Genomic DNA, 21,207 nt, shown 5'->3' with positions numbered 1-21,207 from the left:
GGAGTTTGTTTTCTCAATGCGTGTAGACTCCTACTTGCATTTTACTTTCATTGCCATTTTTACAGGCCAAATGACATAGGATGAAGGCTGTTCGTAACCTGCTGATTTATATATTTTCCACCTATCTCCTGGTTATGTTTGGATTTAATGCTGCCCAAGACTTCTGGTGTTCAACTTTGGTGAAGGGAGTCATTTATGGATCGTATTCTGTAAGTGAAATGTTTCCCAAAAACTTTACAAACTGCACTTGGACGCTGGAAAATCCAGATCCAACCAAATATAGCATTTACCTGAAATTTTCCAAAAAGGACCTTAGCTGCTCTAACTTTTCACTCCTGGCTTATCAGTTTGATCATTTTTCCCATGAAAAAATAAAGGATCTTTTAAGAAAGAATCATTCTATAATGCAACTCTGCAATTCCAAGAATGCTTTCGTTTTTCTACAATATGATAAAAATTTTATTCAAATACGTCGAGTATTTCCATCTGATTTCCCAGGATTACAGAAAAAAGGGGAAGAAGATCAGAAATCTTTTTTTGAGTTTTTGGTATTGAACAAGGTCAGCCCAAGCCAATTTGGTTGCCATGTATTATGCACTTGGTTGGAGAGCTGCTTAAAATCAGAAAATGGGAGAACAGAATCATGTGGGATCATGTATACAAAATGCACCTGCCCTCAGCATTTGGGAGAGTGGGGGATCGACGACCAGTCGCTGGTTTTGTTAAATAACGTGGTGTTACCCCTGAATGAGCAGACAGAGGGCTGCCTGACCCAGGAGCTGCAAACCACCCAAGTCTGCAATCTTACCAGGGAGGCCAAGCGACCACCCAAAGAAGGTAAGTGGCCAAAGGAGAGGGGAAGGTGAGCGGGGGAGCACTTTTGGGAGATGGAGTTAAAACGTGCTGTTTCAACAGACAGGCCTAATTTTTTCTCCTTTATTGTCACTTTTGGATTCATTTGATTTGTGGTATTCACTGATAAAGGTCTCTTGAGCTAGTTTTAGGATTCAGGGTTTTAGAGATAGGGCGGTGAGGGCTGGATGGCTCACCAGCATGCGCTGGAAGTGCGGGTGGAATTTTCAGGAGAAAGATGCAGAAACCTAGAGCCAGCTTGCACTAGAGATTGGTGAGGAGGGAGAGGGATGCCATTATTCAGGCTGCAGCCCCTTGAGGTGACACAGACGCTCCACCTGTGAAATGGATTTATAGACATCGCCCTTCTGCTCCAGCCCAGCAAAACGTCCATTTTACTTCCTCTCTCCTATGCCCACAGAGTCCTTCCCTCTCACTCCCCACCCATTTCCAGGTTTGATTTTGGGGCATCTTGGCTAAAAGGTGGTGCAAACTCATTAGCTTGCCTGTTTGGACCAAATGACTTCCTGACACTTGAAGGCAGGGGTATACCTTCTCCCCTGGTCTGGAATTTTATTTGAGGTGCTTGCGCAAAAATCTCGCACGCTTGCTCTTTCCTGGGTCAGAAGGCAGTCACTAGAAGTGCAAACTCTCCAGGTCTTCTGGTTCTGGAGTCGCCTGAGGATGGGGTGGAGGGGTGCAATGAAAACACATACTGATCCTTTAGGACCCCATCCGCCTCTTGAGAGTGAATTTTTGTCTTTATCTTCTTGGTCCCCGGTTGATGCACAGAAGAGAAGGAACGTCTTAGAGCTAGATGGGGGGAGGGAGGGGGAGGAAGTGCAGCGGAAATGCGGAAGAAAAAGAAAGTACAGGAATGATTTATAGTTTTCACCCAATCCCCAGTGGGGGAGCTACCAGAGGATTTGAGGTTGTGATGATGTGTCATAATGCAAGAAAGCGTGACATATTTTGAGAAAATGACTTTTCTTGTTTGGAAGGTTAATGGATGTTGTGTTCCATTCCTTTAAGGACACGGCTGATACATATTCGTTCTTGCTTCCCAATCCTGCAACCAGAGAGTGTATTGATTTCTTATGCAGGAAATGTTTTCTGATCGCCACAAAGATCCCAGTCTGTGGAAAGGGACAGCCAAACTCCAGTCTCCAAGCTCCAGTCCCTCTTTCCTTTTCCTCAACCAACAGACGTTGTCTTTGTGGCCAATATAAAATTGACACGTTGTTGGAGAATTTTCTTTAAGGGTAGCCAAGGCTTTGTAAGGGGGAGTGGAGGAATGGAGAACCTAAATAGCCTAACGCTATTTCTCTGCTGGCTGCAATTTAAGGGATGGAAATTATGGAAGAGCGATGGTCGGAGAGGAAAAGACCTGTTAGAAAATGAAGGCAGACTAATGGCAGTGAGAGAGGGGTGAAAACCTTAAAGATTTCTGCAGGTCACTGTTTCACTATCAGCTGTGACTGAAGAAAACAAAGTGGTTTTAAATTGCAGGAGTTATTTTCTGTAGTAAAAAATCCCAGAGAAGCACTTGCAACTGCAGGGATGGTATTTAACACCATTTAAAACTAATTAGTGTCCCCTAGAATAAGAAGCTACAGTACACTCAAAAAATGTGATGTTACAACCTGGCTAATAAACAATTAACATAAGAAGCTGGTTTTTGTTTGTTTTATTGTTATTTTAATAAAATTTAGAAACTCTGTTTCTTCAATGGTTAAATTTCTATCATAAAATTGAGTACTGATGACAGTGGAAAGTGAATTCAGTGTCACAACTCTTTTATATGAAAGGTAGTAAGTGACAAAAACAAAGTTTTAGTGTGCACAATAAGCATGATTTTCAAAGATTTTGTTGATCATGACCTTGAAATGTGGGTTAAGATAATGCTGGGATTTACAGAAGCTACACTAGATAGCCATTTGTTTTGTAAGTGAAGACAAATAAGAGTGATTTTAGACCATGGGAGACAAATTGTATATTGTTGTTTATTCACTGGCAAAATGAAAAAGAAATACCTTCACTGACAAATATACTTACATTTAAAGTGCAGTATGATGTTAACAGAGTTGAACTAGAAAAGTTTGTCTCATAGGGGAGCAACATATGCTATGTCAGTAGAAGTGCATAGTCTATTCTGTACATTGTGAATTTGTGTTCTTTGTTTAGGTATTCTGAGGTCAGAAAGGTAAGGATAAGAAATTACTGATGACACAATTGTAGCTGATGCATTTGTTAAGTAATTCTTACAGAGTACCTGCACCACTCTTTACCCCAGTTAAATAATATCTCTTTGGCTAGGCTACATTGTAGGAAAGGAATGTGAAAATCTATTGACCTTTGATTTAATCAAATTTAAGCAAAGTACATTTTGTCTTCAATATTTGATATTAATGATATATAAAATACTAATAAATAATTATTTAATACCATTTCAAGTAAACTACCATATAATGACATAGAGCTTGAGGTTAATCATTACATATAGTTGTGCTACTCATATCTCATTTTATTCCAGAGTGTCATTTTATATGATAGCATGTAATTCTAGCTTTTAAAATTAGGTTTTAAAAATTCAACTTATATTTTATATTACTTGATGTTTTCCATTTCCTATTTTAAAAGGTTGTCTTTTAAGTACCAGAGGAATAAATACAAGATTACTCTCCTTTGACTCCCATTTTATTCACTAATAAATACTGACTCAGAAGGCCTGCCTGGAGTAGAAATATCTTCAACACGTATTACACCATAGAAGTGGCACAAATTCAAAGAGTCTTCACACTTAGTAGATGTGATTCCAGATTGTTTTGTGTAATACTAATGGTGATGGCAAAGACATATCAAATGTTGAATATTGTGAGTGTGTCCACTGGTATTATGAACTCATATTTGGTATTTAGTATTGAAGAAACAATAGACTGTCAGGAGTGGGATGCCTACTTTGAGATAGGATTTATGCTAGAACCGTCTTTAATAATATATTCATGTGCTGAAAAATTTTATAACCAGAAAACAACAGCAAGAAAACTATTGCTGTTTTTAGTGACACTAACAATTACAAATGTGATCTTGAATATATCATACAAAGTAAATTATTTGACTAATGCTTCATTAAAGTATTACATTTGAGTACATTTTAAAAATATCTTGTTTAAGATCATATTTGACGTATTTGGGGGTATCATGTCATTATAGAAACTTAATTATTTCCCTAATTTTTATATGAAATTGTGAATTATTAAGTTGACAAAATAAAGCCTTTTTTTTTTCCCAAATAAAAATGTCGTATTCCATACAGCTTTTTAAAAACCTCTTAACATATAATGGCTATAACTTAAAAAAAAAAAAAAAAAAACTCAAATGACGCTGTGGTTTACCAGATTTTAGGTACAAGTCTGGAGAAAGACTGGTATTTGTTAACAAAGTCATCTTTAATTGTCCTGAGGTCTTTACTATGGTTTATAGGACTGTTTTGCTGAAGATAATTCTGGACTGTATAGCTGAGATATAAAATGTGGAATAAAAATATCTTATTTCTTACCACTTCATTTACAATAAATGATTAAAACAGTTTTGGCAGAAAAATTCCACACCAGGATATTAAATCACGTAATAAGCCTTAATGGAATCTTTGTTTCTTACTGGCATCAATGGCGCTACTTATGTGAAAGGAAATTGGGATCTCTGTATAGATTCCAGGAAATCTGAACACACACACTCATTTGTCTTTCTACTCTGCCTTTGCTAATCCTTGATATTCCACTCCCCAAGGGAAGTCTCACCATAGGCCTGTGTAGACTTTAGCTCATGCCTGCGTGTGTATGTGTTGGTATTTTTAGGCACATATTTGCAGTCTAAAGTGATTTGAGTCTATGTCAGTTTAATCGTCCCCATTTCTTTTTACCTTTGTTCTGTTTGCCCTCAGATAACTTTAGGAGTCATCATTCACCTTTCTCTTTATACTTTTTTCATCTTCCTTTTTTGTCTTGTATATCACTGCCAGGATGCCATACTCTTTATCAGAATGCAGAAAGATTTACTGAATTTGTTGTTCCTTGAAGAAACAGAGTGATAGTTTGCCCTTTCCCTGTGCTACATCCTACAGACTTTTGCACATACTATACTTCTTTTCTAGCATTCATCATATTGCAGTGTGATTTTACATTAATATTTTCATCTCGACTGGACGCAGTGACTTGCGCCTGTAATCCCAACACTTTAGGAGGCTGAAGCGGGTGGATCACGAGGTCAGGAGTTCAAGACCAGCCAGGCCAATATGGCGAAACCCGGTCTCTACTAAAAATACGAAAATTAGCTGGGTGTGGTGGTGGGAGCCTGTAATCCCAGCTACTCAGGAGGCTGAGGCAGAGAATTGCTTGAACCCTGGAGACAGAGGTTGCAGTGAGCCAAGATGGCACCACTGCACTCTAGCCTGGGTGACAGAGCAAGACTCTATCTAAGGAAAAGAAAAAAAAAAAAAAATCCTGAGGCTTTCAATTATCCAGCACACTCTGAACGGGGTTTTAGTAAATATTGGTTGAAATGAATGTGAAATAAATGAAACAAAAATATCTCAATAGGAAAGACAGCAATAAATAGGTTACAATAAAAAGAATAGAAATACGTGACTTTGGGAAAGCATCCACCTTTTACTTACAGCTTTATTAGGGGAAGATTGCTACTATTTTTATAATTTCCAATGTTATTAATGCATTATTGATGTCAGTTCCTGATCTACAAAGTGTTATTTTAAAAGTTTTTAAAAGAACAAGAACGACTTACTAACAAACATTCTTAATTATTTATATGTTTATTTTAAAATGTCAATGATAAATAGAACTTGCTATGTATGCCCATCTAGAAAAAAAGTGGTAAGAAAATTTGCCAATTTCTCTCTTTATTTGACTTCATTTCTCTCTCTGTTTCTCTTTTCTGGCCCTAGCATTACTTGTACAGTAATGACATTTTGCAAATCCTCTCCTCCACACTTTGAAGATAAACAAAGCTGTCTTTCCAAGAAATAGGAAAAGACTATTTACACATCAGTTTCAATGTTACTGTTATTCACTTTTGATTATGATCTATGTTAATGATGGAATATTAGTAAAAATTGTAGGCCTGGTCAAGTATAACAAAATGCCACAGTTATTCTGTTTGCCATCTTAGAATTTCGCCAATTAAGGAGTAGCTCATATATGTAGCATTTAATGAAAGAAAACTCCATTACATGGTAACATATATTTTGTAGACAATAGATTTAAAATACTAAGAAGGGTGTGAACACAAGTGCATTTGTATGTATACCATGCATGCACACATGTGCCAGCATTTGTGTTCCAGAGGATTTTTACTACAGCTGTAGATAAATGTACTTCAAGTTCATTTTCTACCAAAATCAAGATAGGAATTTTACTTCTCTTAAAATCCAGCTTTTTGCATGTTTTCTTTTACTTACTTTGCTAATAGAAGCAATTTTATTGTTAAGCTGATTTTTTTCCATGTATCTAATTTATAAATCATAGTTTTTCTTTAGGCTAAGTCTGATATATATTACCTATAAAAGCAATCTGGCCCTTGGAAAATAAATCATTGTTTCTTTAAAAATAAGATTAACAAATTTTTTTTTTCTAAATTGTATGTATTGGGTTTTAAGATCATGAACCAAAGAGAGCTGAGTTTTAATTTGCTGTTCCTTATAATGACTATTACTCTATATTATCACTTTCTTATTTTCAGAGTAGGCTAATAATGCTTATTTCTCAGAGTACAGGAGGATAGGAAATGACATCATGTATAAAAAATTAATAAAATTAATGACTTGGAATATTTCAGTTCCTGTCAGTGCCTGTGGAAATTTCTTCCCAATTCAATTAACTAATAAGAAATCAGAGATATTACTTTTTTTCTAGATGTGTCACTTCCTTGAAATGAGAAGCATGATTTGGTATAAGAAAAACTTTGGTCCCAAAAATGACTCAGCCACTTAGTAGCACCTTTGACAAGTGACTGAGCTTGACTAACTAATAAACTGAGAATAATACCTACTGTAATGGAGTGTCATACTAAATGAGACTGCGTGTAAGCTCAAGTTATGTTAGGCCCCCGATAAATGTTAGTGCTCTTTTCTTTTTCCTTTTTTGAGACAGCGTTGCCCTATTGTTGCCTAAGCTGGAGTGTCATGGTGTGATCTAGGCCACTGCAACCTCCGCCTCCGGGGTTCAAGCGATTCTCCCGCCTCAGCCTCCTGAGTAGCTGGGATTACAGGTGTGCACCACCACGCCTGGCTAATTTTTTGAATTTTTAGTAGAAATGGGGTTTCACTATGTTAGCCAGGCTGGTCTCGAACTCCTGACCTCAGGTGATCCACCTGCCTCGGCATCTCAAAGTGCTAGGATTACAGGCGGGAGCCACCGTGGCGGCCCAGTGCCCTTTTCTTTTCCCTCAAACTCCCTTCTTCAACTTCTGGTAGATCAAAACAATTCCTGATTAAAACTCACATTTTATTTCAGACATATCTATATTCTTATGCAATTTTCTCATAAAATATTAGAAATTGTTTATCATTTGTATAAAATAAAATTACCCAGACATGATGACCTGTGTCCAGGATGGAAAAAGTTAACATTCAAAATGGTAGACTTCCAGGTGGGCATAGTAGCTCATGCCTGTAATCCCATCACTTTGGGAGGCTGAGGTGGTGGATCACCTGAGGTCAGGAGTTCTGGACCCGGCCAACATGATGAAACCCCATCTCTACTAAAAATACAAAAATTAGCCGGGTGTGGTGGCGCATGCCTGTAATCCCAGCTTCTCAGGAGGCTGAGGCAGCAGAATTGCTTGAACCCAGGAAGAGGAAGTTGCAGTGAGCGGAGATCAGGCCACTGCACTCCAGCCTGGGCGACAAGAGCAAAACTTTGTCAAAAACAAAAAACAAAACAAAAAACAAGATAGAATTCCAAGTTTTGGCGAGTTGATAAAAATAAACAAACACAAATGATAACACCAAATTTTCCTAGTACTTCATATGTTTTTATTGGTTGTTTTGTCTGTTTTTTACCTTTAATAAAACTTGCATATACAGGACTGGAGTACATTTTATTTTTTGTTTTGTTTTTGGGTAGGGAGAATGGCAAGGAAGAGAAGAAGTAACTTGAGTAACTATGTGATGCTACATAGCAGTTATATGGGTCTGCAAAGTTTTGAGAACCATTTGAAACTTTTAATTGTGTAAGAGTGTGTGTGCATGTGTGTGTGCATGTGTTGTGGAGAGGAGGGGGTGATAAAATTGGTTTAAAAACATCTTTTCTCTGGTATTTTTGTTATTATGCAAACATTTATTTATTTACTGATTAGGAATCTACTGAGTACTTGAAGTTTTGTGCATGGAATTCTTAATGAGTATAATCCTGGGGACCAGAAAAGGGAATTTGGGTTGGAAACTTTAAGAAGGATTTCCATATTTCATGTGTGTATGATTGAAAATATGAATGAACAAAGCAAAATTGAAACAAAAGAATGCTGTTCATAATGAAGTTGTTGAGTGTAGAAGGTGTAGTAGCTCTGTAGAATGAGACCTACATATGTTAAGCATGGATTTCTTATAACCTATTATCGTAATCAAAATAAATTTTCACTGAGGTATTTTTCATTATGTTTGAAACTGCTTATAATGTTTCTTTGTGAAGCAGAATTTTATTTAAGTATTCGATTTACACTTGAAACAGTTATAATTTTTGTATATATTTTTCATTATATGATGTCATTATATGGTATTTAATGTATCTAGTACCCAACACTTTAAATTTTATTTTTGTATATTAATATACATTGATATAAAATATTATCTTCAAATCAGTGCAGTTTTGGAAACTTTGTTTTTATTCTTATTTTTTGGCTATAAACCATAGATAATTGATAATCAATAATGATTTAGAGTGCCATTTAATTATTTGAACTTGACTATAAATTTAGAGCATTTAACCAAGGATCATAAAGCCATAGAGATATGTGTCTATTTTGTATTAGATGAAGAAAAGGTAACATCTCAATACCTTTGTGTTGATGAAGGCATGACTAATAATACATCACCTAGATCAAGATAGTGGTGTGTGCATCATCCTGGGCCTGGAACGCTGTCCTTTGAATATCATTGCTGATAGGCAGCAAAGCTATTTAAGTTAAATGATTTCCGACTATTTTAATCTTTGCTGGATTCTGCAAAATGCAGTTTATGTTTTGAGATCTATTTTGAAAAGAAATTATCTCGAAATGCTAGTCCATATTTAACCACTTGGAAAATAGGATGATTTTGCTGGAATTTCATTCAGTGAATTGTGATAAGTTATTAGAGACCAATGATCCCGAATATCCCCCCACAATGCTTACATAATTAGATATTGAAAAAAACAAAAACCCCAAAAAGGTTAGCATTAATTTGAGAATTCTGATATTTTCATAAGGTAAAATTTAAAACTATCATCTATGAGACTCTATGAAATGCCACAGGCTCTACATTCAATTATCTTTCCGCTACCCTCCAGGAATTTTGTCTCCTTGCAGAGAGTGACCTAGCTACATGGCTGTAAAAGTTTAATAAAGTATTTCTAGTGTGCATGGAAAGTTCAATAAGTAACAAATGCACTAAATACATGAACATGTAGCTGGTTAACTCAAAATTAATTGAATGAATAGCAGTCTTTTCTGAAATCTAAAATGTTTGCCGATGTGCATTTTTCCTATAACCAATCCCTGTCACACAATGATGATGCCTGGGGCATGTTATAAAATATGAAGGTAAAATGGTTACTGTTTGGTTTCTGTTTCTATTATGTAAAATGAAATAATTTACCTGCCAACTTAATCCTGGATAAATATTTTCTCAAATTATTTCTACTAAAAAACAAGTGTATTTGGGGAGTGAGAGTTTTTTTTTTTTTTCAAAAGAGAACAAATATGGGCATGAGAAAGACATTAGAACGCTGATGGATCCAGATTGCAATATCTAGGATGTAGCAAATGTACTCAGACATTAATGCTTAAAAAGCATTAAGAAAATTGTGGAGTCAATCACGGAAAGTTATCTAGGTAACATTACTTTTTAACAACAGATATGTTAAGGTAATAGAAATGTCACAGAAACATTTGCTTTCCTGGGTGGTTCATACTAGATGAGTAGTATACAACATTCATCTCATGACATTTCTCCTGGTGTTCCTCCTTTTTAAGGCAATTTTTAAAATTTTGATAAATTTTTTTTTTGAAAATTTCTATATGTACTTAAACACTAATAATTTGTTCTCCAATAAGATGCATTTTTAAAGAGAATCTTTACATATCACCCTTCAGAAAATAAAGAACTAAAGCATTTAAATAAAGACTTCATAAATACAAAGAATATAACAACACCTATCATTCAGGAAATGCTTTCTGGTTTGCAAAGCTCTATTGCACGTATCGTTTTATATGGGCAAAAACTGTGTCAGGTACATATTATTTGCCTGTGTCAATTATGCAGAATACTCTAAGAATCATGGTCTTTCTTTTTAAATAATTTTACTACAAATTAGATCAAATGGAAAGCTAAAGAATTTCAGAGCTATAGATTTTCTTACTCCCTCTAGGTCTGGAGTACTTTTGAAACTGAATCACAAATATTCAGACTTATAAAGATATTTCAACACTATTTAGTCCAAATCTTACCTGATTAATGGAACCCTAATCTGCATACATATAATGGGACCATCATTTCAGCTGAGCATAACTCGTTTTGGAATATACATTCAACAGCATCTCTATAAGATAAAAGATGAGCAGTCATTTAGGGCTATTTGATAAATCTAATCATTAAAATTACCTGATATTTATTCAGGACAGTAATCGGAGTATACCTTGACATACTACTTAATGTAGACTAGTGTCTACAAATTAAAGCTTTCATTCATTAGGTTTTTTGTTCTATTTTGTATACATAATTTAAACAAATATGAGGTAGGTCTCAAAAAACGACTGATTTTCAGTCTAAGATTATTAAATTTAAAGAGCATGTATTTCAAGTTCAGAGTCTGTATAGATTTACTAAGATGATCTATCTTGGATTTTTACTTTGTTATTGTCTGAGGAAATCTATGTTTTGGAGAAATAATGTCGTGCATTCTTGGTTAAATTGCGATACATTGAGAAATAGCATTGAAGGTGAGAAATGAGCAAAGTCGGGGTCTCTTTTTCTGGGCCTCTCCCCTTGCATTGCTGTGGGTTGGCTGCATGCCCCTGTCCTCTGTTGAAGATTATAGCTTCTGTCAGGTGACCTCCCTCTTTGATGCTCTGGTGCCAGGAGCCTACTCCTTGAAGCCTGTGGGTAGTAATGGCTCCCCACTGTTTCTAGCCCTGGACACTGAACTACCTTTCCTTGCTTACTCCAAGCACTATTCATGCTGTTGTACTTGCTTCTCAAAATACCTTGAGAACCATGGGTTTCTTACTGGGACCCTGACTAACACCGGGGTGTATAGTTGAGTTAGTGAGGTGATTTTGGAGTATATATAAAATAAATCAGAAATCAGTGTTTTATATTTTGGTCCTTACATTTAATGAACTAAAGGTCCTATGTAATAATTATCCCTTTTGCAGATGGGTGCACAGAGTAGCCCAAGTATACAGAGAAATAAATAACAATGAAGTAATGAAAATTAAAATATCAATATGTGTTTGTCTTAATAACTCTTCTTTGAGTTTAGGCCCTCTATGCATTTTTCTGTATTTATCTGTTTTTTTTTTATTGCATCACAATTTTTAAAAATTATATAATACACATACATTCATATACATCATACATAATATTTATTTTCAGTATTGATGTGACAATGGAACATTTGCACTGCCCTAGATGTTCAAAGAAATTTGTGTGAGCTGACAAAAACAAATTACTTCAACATAAAAATTCCTGACAGATTAAGAATTTAATCTAATTTTATATCATTTAAAAAATGAAAGATAAAAATAAAAATAGAATTTTGGTTGCTGTTCAAGTTTCATTTTGCCTGTTGATCTTGCTGTCTCAAAACAAAACAAAACACAAACAAAACACATACACAAAATGTATTTTTGTGTATCTTCTTTGTTTTATTCCAAAAACGCATCAAGGCAGCTAAGTTTTCCTTTATAATTTCATAAGGAAAATTACAGCTTTTTACTTTTCCTTTTTGTTTGTCCATTTGTTGCTTTTCACATCAAGAAAGGAGCCTGAGAGGAAAAGAAGTAACTGAAAAAAATTAAAAGGCTGACTTTTCTTCTAGACTTCTATTGAAACAGCTTTATGATTTTTTTGAATAGGCAATGCAAAACAATTATTTTATGTCTGCTGAATGTTTTTGGAAATACTTCTTATGTTTACTACTTATAATAATTATAATGTAAAAAAGAGGGCAACTTGGGAAAACAAAAATCTGTTTACTTTATATAATCTTTCCACATAAATCTGGCAAACTTTCAAAGATCTGCCTCTGCACTGTAGACTGAGAAATTTCAGTTTATTTTGGCTTCCAAGAGAGGTCAGCTTCCTTTACAGATATGTCAGCCTGTGGTCAGTTCTCTTTGGCTGGCCTTGGTTTTTGTAACTTAAAGGGCAAACTGTATATTTTTTAAGTGGTGCTTGAGAAATTAGCCAATTGCAATGGCCATTTTATTTTTCACAGGCTTTGCTTTCAAATACGATGAAGCAAATAGCCGTGGAGCAGCATCATTTCACTTCCAAGAAAGAGAACATTTTAATACTTTAGCTTGTAGTATAGTCAAAATCTACTCTTTTAAAAACATATGACTTCTTTCTGTTTAGTGGTTTCCCTGGAATTTTCTGATGATCATACTTTGGCGTTCAATTGGTAATAAAGGGTCACAAATGAATTCTAGGTATAATAAATATTATATGTGCTTGCCTCTGGCCTCTGCATTCTGAGACTACAGAAACCACAAATATGGAGCAGTGGGAGTTTAGGAGAACAGAAGTTGAGCCACTAAATAAAGAACTGATTTAGGCAAAAGAAATGAGTAAATGGTAGGACGTGAATTAATACAACATTTTCTCCCCTTAGCAGTGGAACCTTTTTTTCTAAATGGAAGCCAATATATAAGAGCCTTTTAAAAACAGAGCTGCTTTGGATGAAGTGGACAGAAAGCCTAAAGCCATGCCTAATCAGTCTCTCTTTTCTTCCTGTATTGGTAGGAGAGGCAACTGTTCTTGAAAAACCACTGCAGAACTATAAATCAGTGTTCCCATATGAAGCCGCATACAAAAAATTCATGTTTTAAACTTTCTTCCATTGAAAACTAATATTTTCAGTTTTATGATCACAAAGTATGTATAAGGACTGTTAGTTTGTTCTTACTGTGTTTTGCTTAGAACAAAATTCATAATTTGTCTAGGATCCTATGGACTGCATATCTATCTGTGCTTAATTTGTTTCCATACTCTGCTCTTCCCCACACAGCCCGATAATTGAGTTTGCCTCAGTCTAACTCCCACCTCTTATGCAAGTCTTCAGCTTTCTCTATGGAGCTTCTCAGGTGTCTTCAATGCCTGCTGGGTAGTGTCCCATAAGCATTCTCTGTCACTTCTCCACCATGCCTCAAACAGTCTGGTAGGCATTTGCAATCTCCTGCCAGGACTCAGTGTCTCTGCTTTTGCTTAGCACAGACCTCAGTGCCATGAAACCAAGCTGTGTTTAAGCCAGCAGTGAGACTCCCGCTTTCCCAGTGTGTTACACTTGTGAAATAACAGATCTGCTCATGACCTGCCTCTTGCTCCTGGAACATAAACACTTTCTTCAGACTGTCTGCAGCCAGTTTGTCCTGAGGCCCCCTGTTGGACATCAGGACAGGCACCACATTTCTCCACCTTTCTGGTCATCTGAACTCCAGACCTCTTCCACCCTGGGCTCCCAAACAGAAACCCTCCTGCAAATTAGCTTACTCCAATCATATCTTTTTCTCAAATACTAGTTTACTTAGATAAATACGAATATTTATTTAGAATCCTTTAAAATTTTTAAGTACAATTGATAAATATTCAGAAGACTTAATTTTAAATCTTTATAAATGTAATACATTTGGATGGTATTCGTTCTGCCTGTCCTTTATTGTTTTGATAATCCTCAAATATTTCAGTTTCAAACTCAAGTTTCTTGGAATAAGCTGAAGTTATTAGAGCAATAATAATTATGTTTAATTCTTTTCATTGTTTACACATAATGAATATCCTTAACTGAAGACATGTTAATAAAATAACAACAAAAAGCTTATTAGCATTGACATTACTTAGATGTCAGTAGATAATCGAGGTGTCATGAATATTTTTCACCAAATTGTTCCAGACGCCTACCATTCTGGGTTTATGTAGGAATTGTGTTACTGGCCTACTAATGGTTGTATGGGGTTATATGATTGGCTCTGGCTAATGAGTTGTGAGCAAAAGTGACATTGCTCACTTCTGATCTGAGTCATTTTATTGCTGGAGGAAGACCATGAAAGTGTCTTTGTTTCTAGCATGGATACCTGTACCTAAAGAGAAGGGACTCCTCTCAGCTGAGTTCTTAAGTGACTAAAATGAGAAGAGCCTCTGCTCTAAGCCTTTGCCTGTCTATAATGACTGTGAGGCATGAGCAAGGAATACCTTCCTTTTTCGAGACGCTGAGAAGTTGGGGGTTGGTGGTGTTGCTGCAACCTCACCTATCCTATTCTGACGTATCTATACTGTCCGGTTGAGGTGGATTGGGGAGCAGTTGTGGTGTGCTAAAACGTGATTAGTTACATTGGTGATGTGTTCTGTAATCCAGATGTAATAAGGTGATGGGCATGTCAGTAAATGATATTTTGGGGGAAGAATGTATGCACATATTCCGTACTCTGAGGTAGCTGCATCTATTGCTAGCAAGGCACTCCAGAACCCATTTTAGGTATGATTTATCAAAATAATCTTGTTTTAGCCTACTTAAAATTAATAAATACTAAAATAAGTACAGCAATTCTGTAATTTTATAGAAGACTATTCTTTCGTCATTTATTTAAAGATACTCGAGTTTTTCTTTATTTTAAAACTACGTTAGAGAGAAGGTTCTGTGGTCCTTTGCTGAACCATGATTGTTACAGAACTAAGAGAAAAACATTTATTCTAGCATGGTGGTTTTGCTGAAAGGTAAGAACTTGTCCTGCTCTCTTTTTGTTCTTCCTTTCCTTCCTGCCTATCTTCCTTCCTTTTCTCTTGTATTCTGTCATCTTTTCTCTCTTCTATTTCTCTCACAGCCCCTCCCTCCCTCTCTCCCTCTCATCCTCCTTTGTTCCTGTATTCCTTTTTTTAATACATAGACTATAATTTATAAATATTGGTCTACAGGTTAGACATTGAAATAATTTGCACGGAATCTGTTATTAATATACATGTAGGTGTTTGGTAAACAAATATTTCTACCGTAGGTCATGAGGAACTTGTAATCACTTAGTAAGCACTGCTTCATTAATCTTAACAATTTTCTTGTGAGGTTAATTGTGTAGCAATAATTAACCTTCCCTTTGAGTAGGTGGGCTTTTGTCACATTGAGAAGTATTCTTATCTCCCCTGAGAGGCGGGAGAGGAAAAGTAGGCTGTTGTAAACTTTAAATAAGACTCTGTGAGTTACTTAGTGGGGAGGAAATAATTCTTCCAAATGTGAGTGGTATGCTGGCAAGCTTTGTTCTACGGGGCTGTGCCTTGCATTTAATTTCCTGGCTTTCTTATTCTCATGAAGTTTGGATTATGATATGCTCATTAATTGTAAAAGAGGCTTCAGTAGTCAAAGAATAGTACACATAGGCCATTGAGCAATTAAGAAATTAAAACAAAATGAAAAAATAAACACTTTTTTTTTCTTGTTATGTATTGTGAAGGAAATCCAGGGATGGAGTGAATTGTCAGTTTAGTTCCCACATTTGTATATCTGATCTGTCACACACACATCCACATATACACTTACATGTGAATATATGACATTAAATGCTCACAAGCAGTATATGCATATATAATTTGAAAAGATAATTATTTTTCAGTAGTTTGAGAATATATTCCCTGTTAAACTGAATTTACTAACTAAATATTTACTAAATATACTTTTAACCAGGGTGATTTATGAGATCATAGGAATAACAAAGAATAAAAATACCTTCTGCAAAGGAAGCTTTAAATTTTAATTAGATTTGTTTGAAAATTCACATGAAGTCTTTGTAATCAATACATTCAGATCAGTATTCTATGGATCTTTTTGCATATCAGAAATTAAAGTTTTACTTAAGATTTAAGAGTAAATCGTTTGCCAAGTAGGTTTCTAAAAGTGAAAATAAGTATCAATTTCAAAAGAGAACAAGTTAGTTTTACATTTCTGAGGAATTCACATATATTATGTTTTAATAAATTAACAGTCTCACATTGTCTTTGATCATTGATTGTTTCTTGGCAGTGTGTTACATACTAGATTCTACACATCTCACAGCTATAAATTCAGTTCCAGAATTTAGGAAGGTAATTTTAATGTAAAACAGAAATTGCTGCAAGAGACAACATGTCATAGTGGTTCAGGGTCAGACTCCCTGGGTTCTAGTCCCAATTTCCAGCTCTGTGGCATTGAGACTTTTACACACTTCTCTAAAGATCAGGGTTTTGTTTTGTTCCATTTGTTTTTGTTTCTGTTTTTCTGTGAAGTGGTGATGACTTCAGTGAAAGAATTGGAAGACTGAATTAGGTAATGTGTGTAAAATTCTTAGCATAATGTTTAGACTATGTAGTAAAGGCTCAATAAATGTTAAATTCCATTAATTGGGTAATCCTGGAACCCTTTACTGCAATTAGAATTCTTTATTACAACAAATCAAATTTTGATTCATAATAAAAAGTAATCAATTTATTTAATTGACCTCAGAGAAATTAAAATGCCTCCTGGACTGTTAAGTCCTCGGAAATGTATTGCATCTTTAATACTTTATTTCCTCTGAATACTCATGCACATGAGAAAAAATGTCTGAGTTAAGACATGTTTATTCTTTAGTCCTCATTTCAAATATCCACCACTGTTTACAGTATCACCACTTTTTCCTTTTAAAACAGACTAGTCAGTTTTATTTAGAGATTGTTTGACAAAGGGTGATTGCCCCAAATGATGGTTTCCTGAAGACCAGGATAGACTAACCAAGAAAAAGCAAGTATATTTTAGCCACCTAACTTCTTCTTCTGCGTATTTTTCTGTGAATATGGATGTCACTTTGGACTGGTCCTTTCTCAATCATGTTGAAGTTTAAATATATTTACTTTAATTGGTTAAATCAAGTTAAAAATCTCTATTCTGATTTTTTTCCTAAGGATTGGTATGCATGTTAAAAGGAACCAAAGTATCATTTATGTCTTGGCCTGCATTGAATGCCTTTTTCCTCCTGAGCAGAGTCAATTGAAAAATATCTTGCTTGCTGCCCCCCCCCCCTTTTTTTTTAACGTTTATTCTTAGGCTTAATGTAGGAAAGTAGCAATAAAATATAAATCCATATTCCATTTTTTAAAAGATCATACTGTTTTACTTTCAATTTTATGAAACTTTTACTTTTAGATATTACAAACAAGAGAATTAGAAATGTGATGTTAGATTTTTAACTCTCTGTAGTCCTTTGTATTCAGAAGAGCATTTGGATTAGAAAACCGCCCTCTGGACGAGATTTTGCCATTACTGTGTGAGTAAATTCAGTCAAGTCACATAATCTCTTAGAGAGAAATTCAGTTTGCTCAGTTATAAAGATCAAAATGATCATCTGTAACACACTGAATTGTGTGGAAAGTATAATATACATGAAATCTATTTAGCAAAATGAAAACCAGCATACAAAAATGTTGTTGTAATTATTATTATTGCCAACATAACCTTGTAAATGTTTTCACGTTTATTAGTTTAGTTCATTGGCCTGTGTGTATGTGAAATAAGGGTCCAGTCCTTTGATGATAAATATCACACATTGTTGGATAGATTTGCTGGGTTTGACATTTTAAAGTAAGACTCTGATCTTCTGTTAGGAAAACATTTATTTCTTTGGTTTTTCTTTTTTACTTTCTATATCAGTGGAAGCGATGAGTTTCGGCTTCATATTCACATATTTCAGAGTTCCACTCCCAACCCTGCTTTCCACTAGCTTTGTAACCTTTGCAGTTTGCTTCATAGTTTGGTTCATAGAAAATATGAACTAGATTTTCTGCATCTGCAAAATAGAAATCATATCTATTCTTTCTTAATATAGTCTGTACAAAAAGCAATATTAAGATTAATGCACAAATAATGCAGAAGTAGGAAGTTCTCTTAATTCAGGTTTTTAAAGTAATCTAAAATGTTAAGTTTTAGGTTGCCCACAGAAAATGAAGTGTAACGACTTCAATTTTATTCAATTCCAGTTTTACTCATCTGTAGATGAAGATCAGAAATATAATGAGTTACTTTATAAAGGCCTCCACTTTTACACCAGTCAGACAAGCAGCCTGAAAATAAACACAGCCTTTCTGTCCTTGTGTTTCCTGGGAAAGTCAAGAGTTAGCATTAAAGGAAAATGAGTACAAATGAAGATTTATCAAAAAATTTCCCCAAGTGCTAAAAACAAAAATGGTCTGGGAGATATCGTAGTTTTACGGAACTATTTGTTTTCTGTAGAGGCCAAAGCCTATTTATAAATAAGCCTAGGTCTCAGTGCCATGTTATGTAATTAAGAATTGAATGTATTAATCTTTAAGGAATGCAAATTAGGTAAATTTTACTACAGTAAAAATTTTTAAACAGATGAAAATATGGAAACCTGTTAATAGAGCTTCAAAATTTTATGCTATGTTTTTGCATCAGTCTTGAAAAGACTACAGATTGGTGTCTTCTCTGTAGGTGATAGGTGGGACTATTTCAGAGGACAAATGTGATCAAGCAGCTGGCCATGGTTTTGTTCTGATGGGGTTACTCAGCAGATTTAGTAGATGAACTAAACATTTTCCTATTACTTTCTACTTAAAATACTCAACTTTTAAAGTTTTATCAAACCTTAGAATTTGTAAACACTTTTTGAAAACAGTTTTGTGCCTTTGAACAAGTGTAGCAAAATTAATAGGTGAAACTATATGCAAATTTTTATAGATCTTTGCTTAATTCAGGTAATAGCCTAATATATTTATTTTGATTAATTATAGCTTCTACAACTGGCATTGCACAACTTAACCCCAACAGTGTAGACTTTTCTGTTAACCTGGCATCTATGGGAAATGGCTATTTTAGTAATCCGTTAATGGAAATTTACCATCTGTGGTAGTTTTGAGAATTCAAATGGAACAAACAACAGACTACTAAGCCCATACTTTATATTTACTTATTTGTATATTTCATAATCACAATACTAAAATGAATTTTTCTTGTGTGTCAGATAAAATTTTAAATATTAACTCTTTCAAACTTCCTAAGAGCCCCCCTGAGATAGCTATTATTATTACTTTTGTTTTCTGGATGAAAAGACTGAGACACAGAAAAGTTAAGTGACTTGCATAGTATCACATTAGAAGAGGTAGAGCTGAATTCAAGTTCATTCTCTGAACCCTTACACTATACCACCGCTCTGTAAAGATACATTTAACACAATATTATTTAAAAACTCAAAAAGAGCTTATCCTATCTTCTGTAACTGTAGGATGGTTGCAAATAGAAAAGAAAAATATATTTTAAATCGTGCAAAGTACATCTCCAGATGTGTTTAGTGGCCTCTGTCTGGTAATGCTTCTTCCAATGCTTAGTGTTTTCCAAGCTATAGTCTGCATGTATCCTCACTAATAAAAGGACCTTCTTTAACCAAGCCTATTGATCAAAGAATTCTGCAGTCTCATCTCTCCCAGGAAACCTCCAATTAATAAAAAAAAGTGGAGTATTGATTTCGACCTGCTATGAGACATGCAAAGCTTACTTTTTACTCACTAATACAAAGTTTTCTGAATTGCTACATTTTAAATTAGTATACATATTTATTTAGATATAAGTTTAGTCTATTGTTAACATTTTGTTTTAGAAAACATTAAATGTCTTAGGTTGCAGGGGCATATGTGTCAAAGGCTTTGCAGTTTAATTACCTTGAACTTTACTTAGCACCACATTAACAACGAGGTGCTTAATCTTTTCTGTAATTATGATTATGGAAGATCAAAATAAAACTAGAATTACAATGGTCTTTTCTTGTGCAAGTTAATGATTTTAAGTTGGTAAGATGTCATTTCTATTAGACAAAAATAATTTATAGTTAGATTAGGCATCTCTAGTACCAGAAGATACAGGATACCTATAAAAGAAAGCGGTGAAAAGTTCATTCCCTGGCTTAGAGAATGTTTTATTTAATTTTTGTCTTTAAAATAATTTTCATAAGTTCTTTTGTAACTCTCAACTTTTATTTACCTGAGAACCAAAAATAAATATCATCCTATTAGAAAAAAGAATAAATCCTGATCCATTCTAACTAAAATAATTTTTTTGTGGAATTTTCTTAATTGTGGTAACAATTACTGAAAATCAAGTTGATGCAATTTTTTAATGATAAGTGATTCAATGTTTTGGGGATGTGACGGTTTCCTCAGAGGAAGTATTCTAAACAAAATTATTTTTCTTGATAAAAAGAACAGCTACTTCATTTTTTCTAAAAAAAAAAAAAAAAGAAAAGTCAGAGAACTTATATAGGTCATTGTCAGTAAAAAAATAGAAAGAAGAAAATAGAACAAAATTAATTATCTGTAAAGTACATAAGATGATATGAAGTTTCCATTTTTTCCTTCTTTATTTTGTTTTCTTGAATTTCTTTCATATTTACATATGCTAAGAAAGCATATTTCCCCACATATTTATAATGACTTTTATTGATTTTTTAATGTAATTTGTAACTATTGCATTTATATTACAACACAAATATATATCCTGCCATCTAAAATGAATTATTTTTATACTTCATCTTTTTAAAAGATGTATTTAAATTACTCCAACATTCTTATATCATGCAAATTATGTGAAAGGACTTTAGGTACATGATTAAAAATATTCTAGCATTTGCATAATTTAACAAATTAAGAAGAAGAATTTAGAAAACCATTCCAGGGCAATTTACTTGTTTTGAACATCTGGTTAACAGCTGGAGTAATGAAACTTAACACAGCAGTAACCATCTTTTACACTGATCCTCCATGCACACACAACTGCTAGGAAGGATTAACTCCTATTAATTCTTGCTTTCTTTTGCCATAGTGATTTTCCTTGAAAAACAAATTCATAATCCTTTACT

The 21,207-nt window shown here is 34.4% G+C and overlaps 1 protein-coding gene across 3 annotated transcripts in view; it reads left to right on the top strand.

Moving 5' to 3' along the window:
* The window catches only part of ADGRB3 (adhesion G protein-coupled receptor B3), a 737,861-nt gene that overhangs the window by 3,327 nt on the left and 713,327 nt on the right, over nt 1-21,207 (top strand). For all 3 annotated transcript variants that reach the window (XM_005552615.5, XM_074037708.1, XM_015449250.4), the window contains one exon: nt 66-837. In XM_005552615.5, coding sequence (XP_005552672.1) covers nt 81-837 — 757 coding nt within the window. In that variant the 5' untranslated portion in view covers nt 66-80. The remainder of the gene's footprint in view (nt 1-65; nt 838-21,207) is intronic.

The sequence above is a fragment of the Macaca fascicularis genome, chromosome 4 (assembly GCF_037993035.2).
Source record: "Macaca fascicularis isolate 582-1 chromosome 4, T2T-MFA8v1.1".
In the NCBI taxonomy this organism is placed as follows: domain Eukaryota; kingdom Metazoa; phylum Chordata; class Mammalia; order Primates; family Cercopithecidae; genus Macaca; species Macaca fascicularis.
This window is presented reverse-complemented; position numbering and strand designations above follow the sequence as displayed.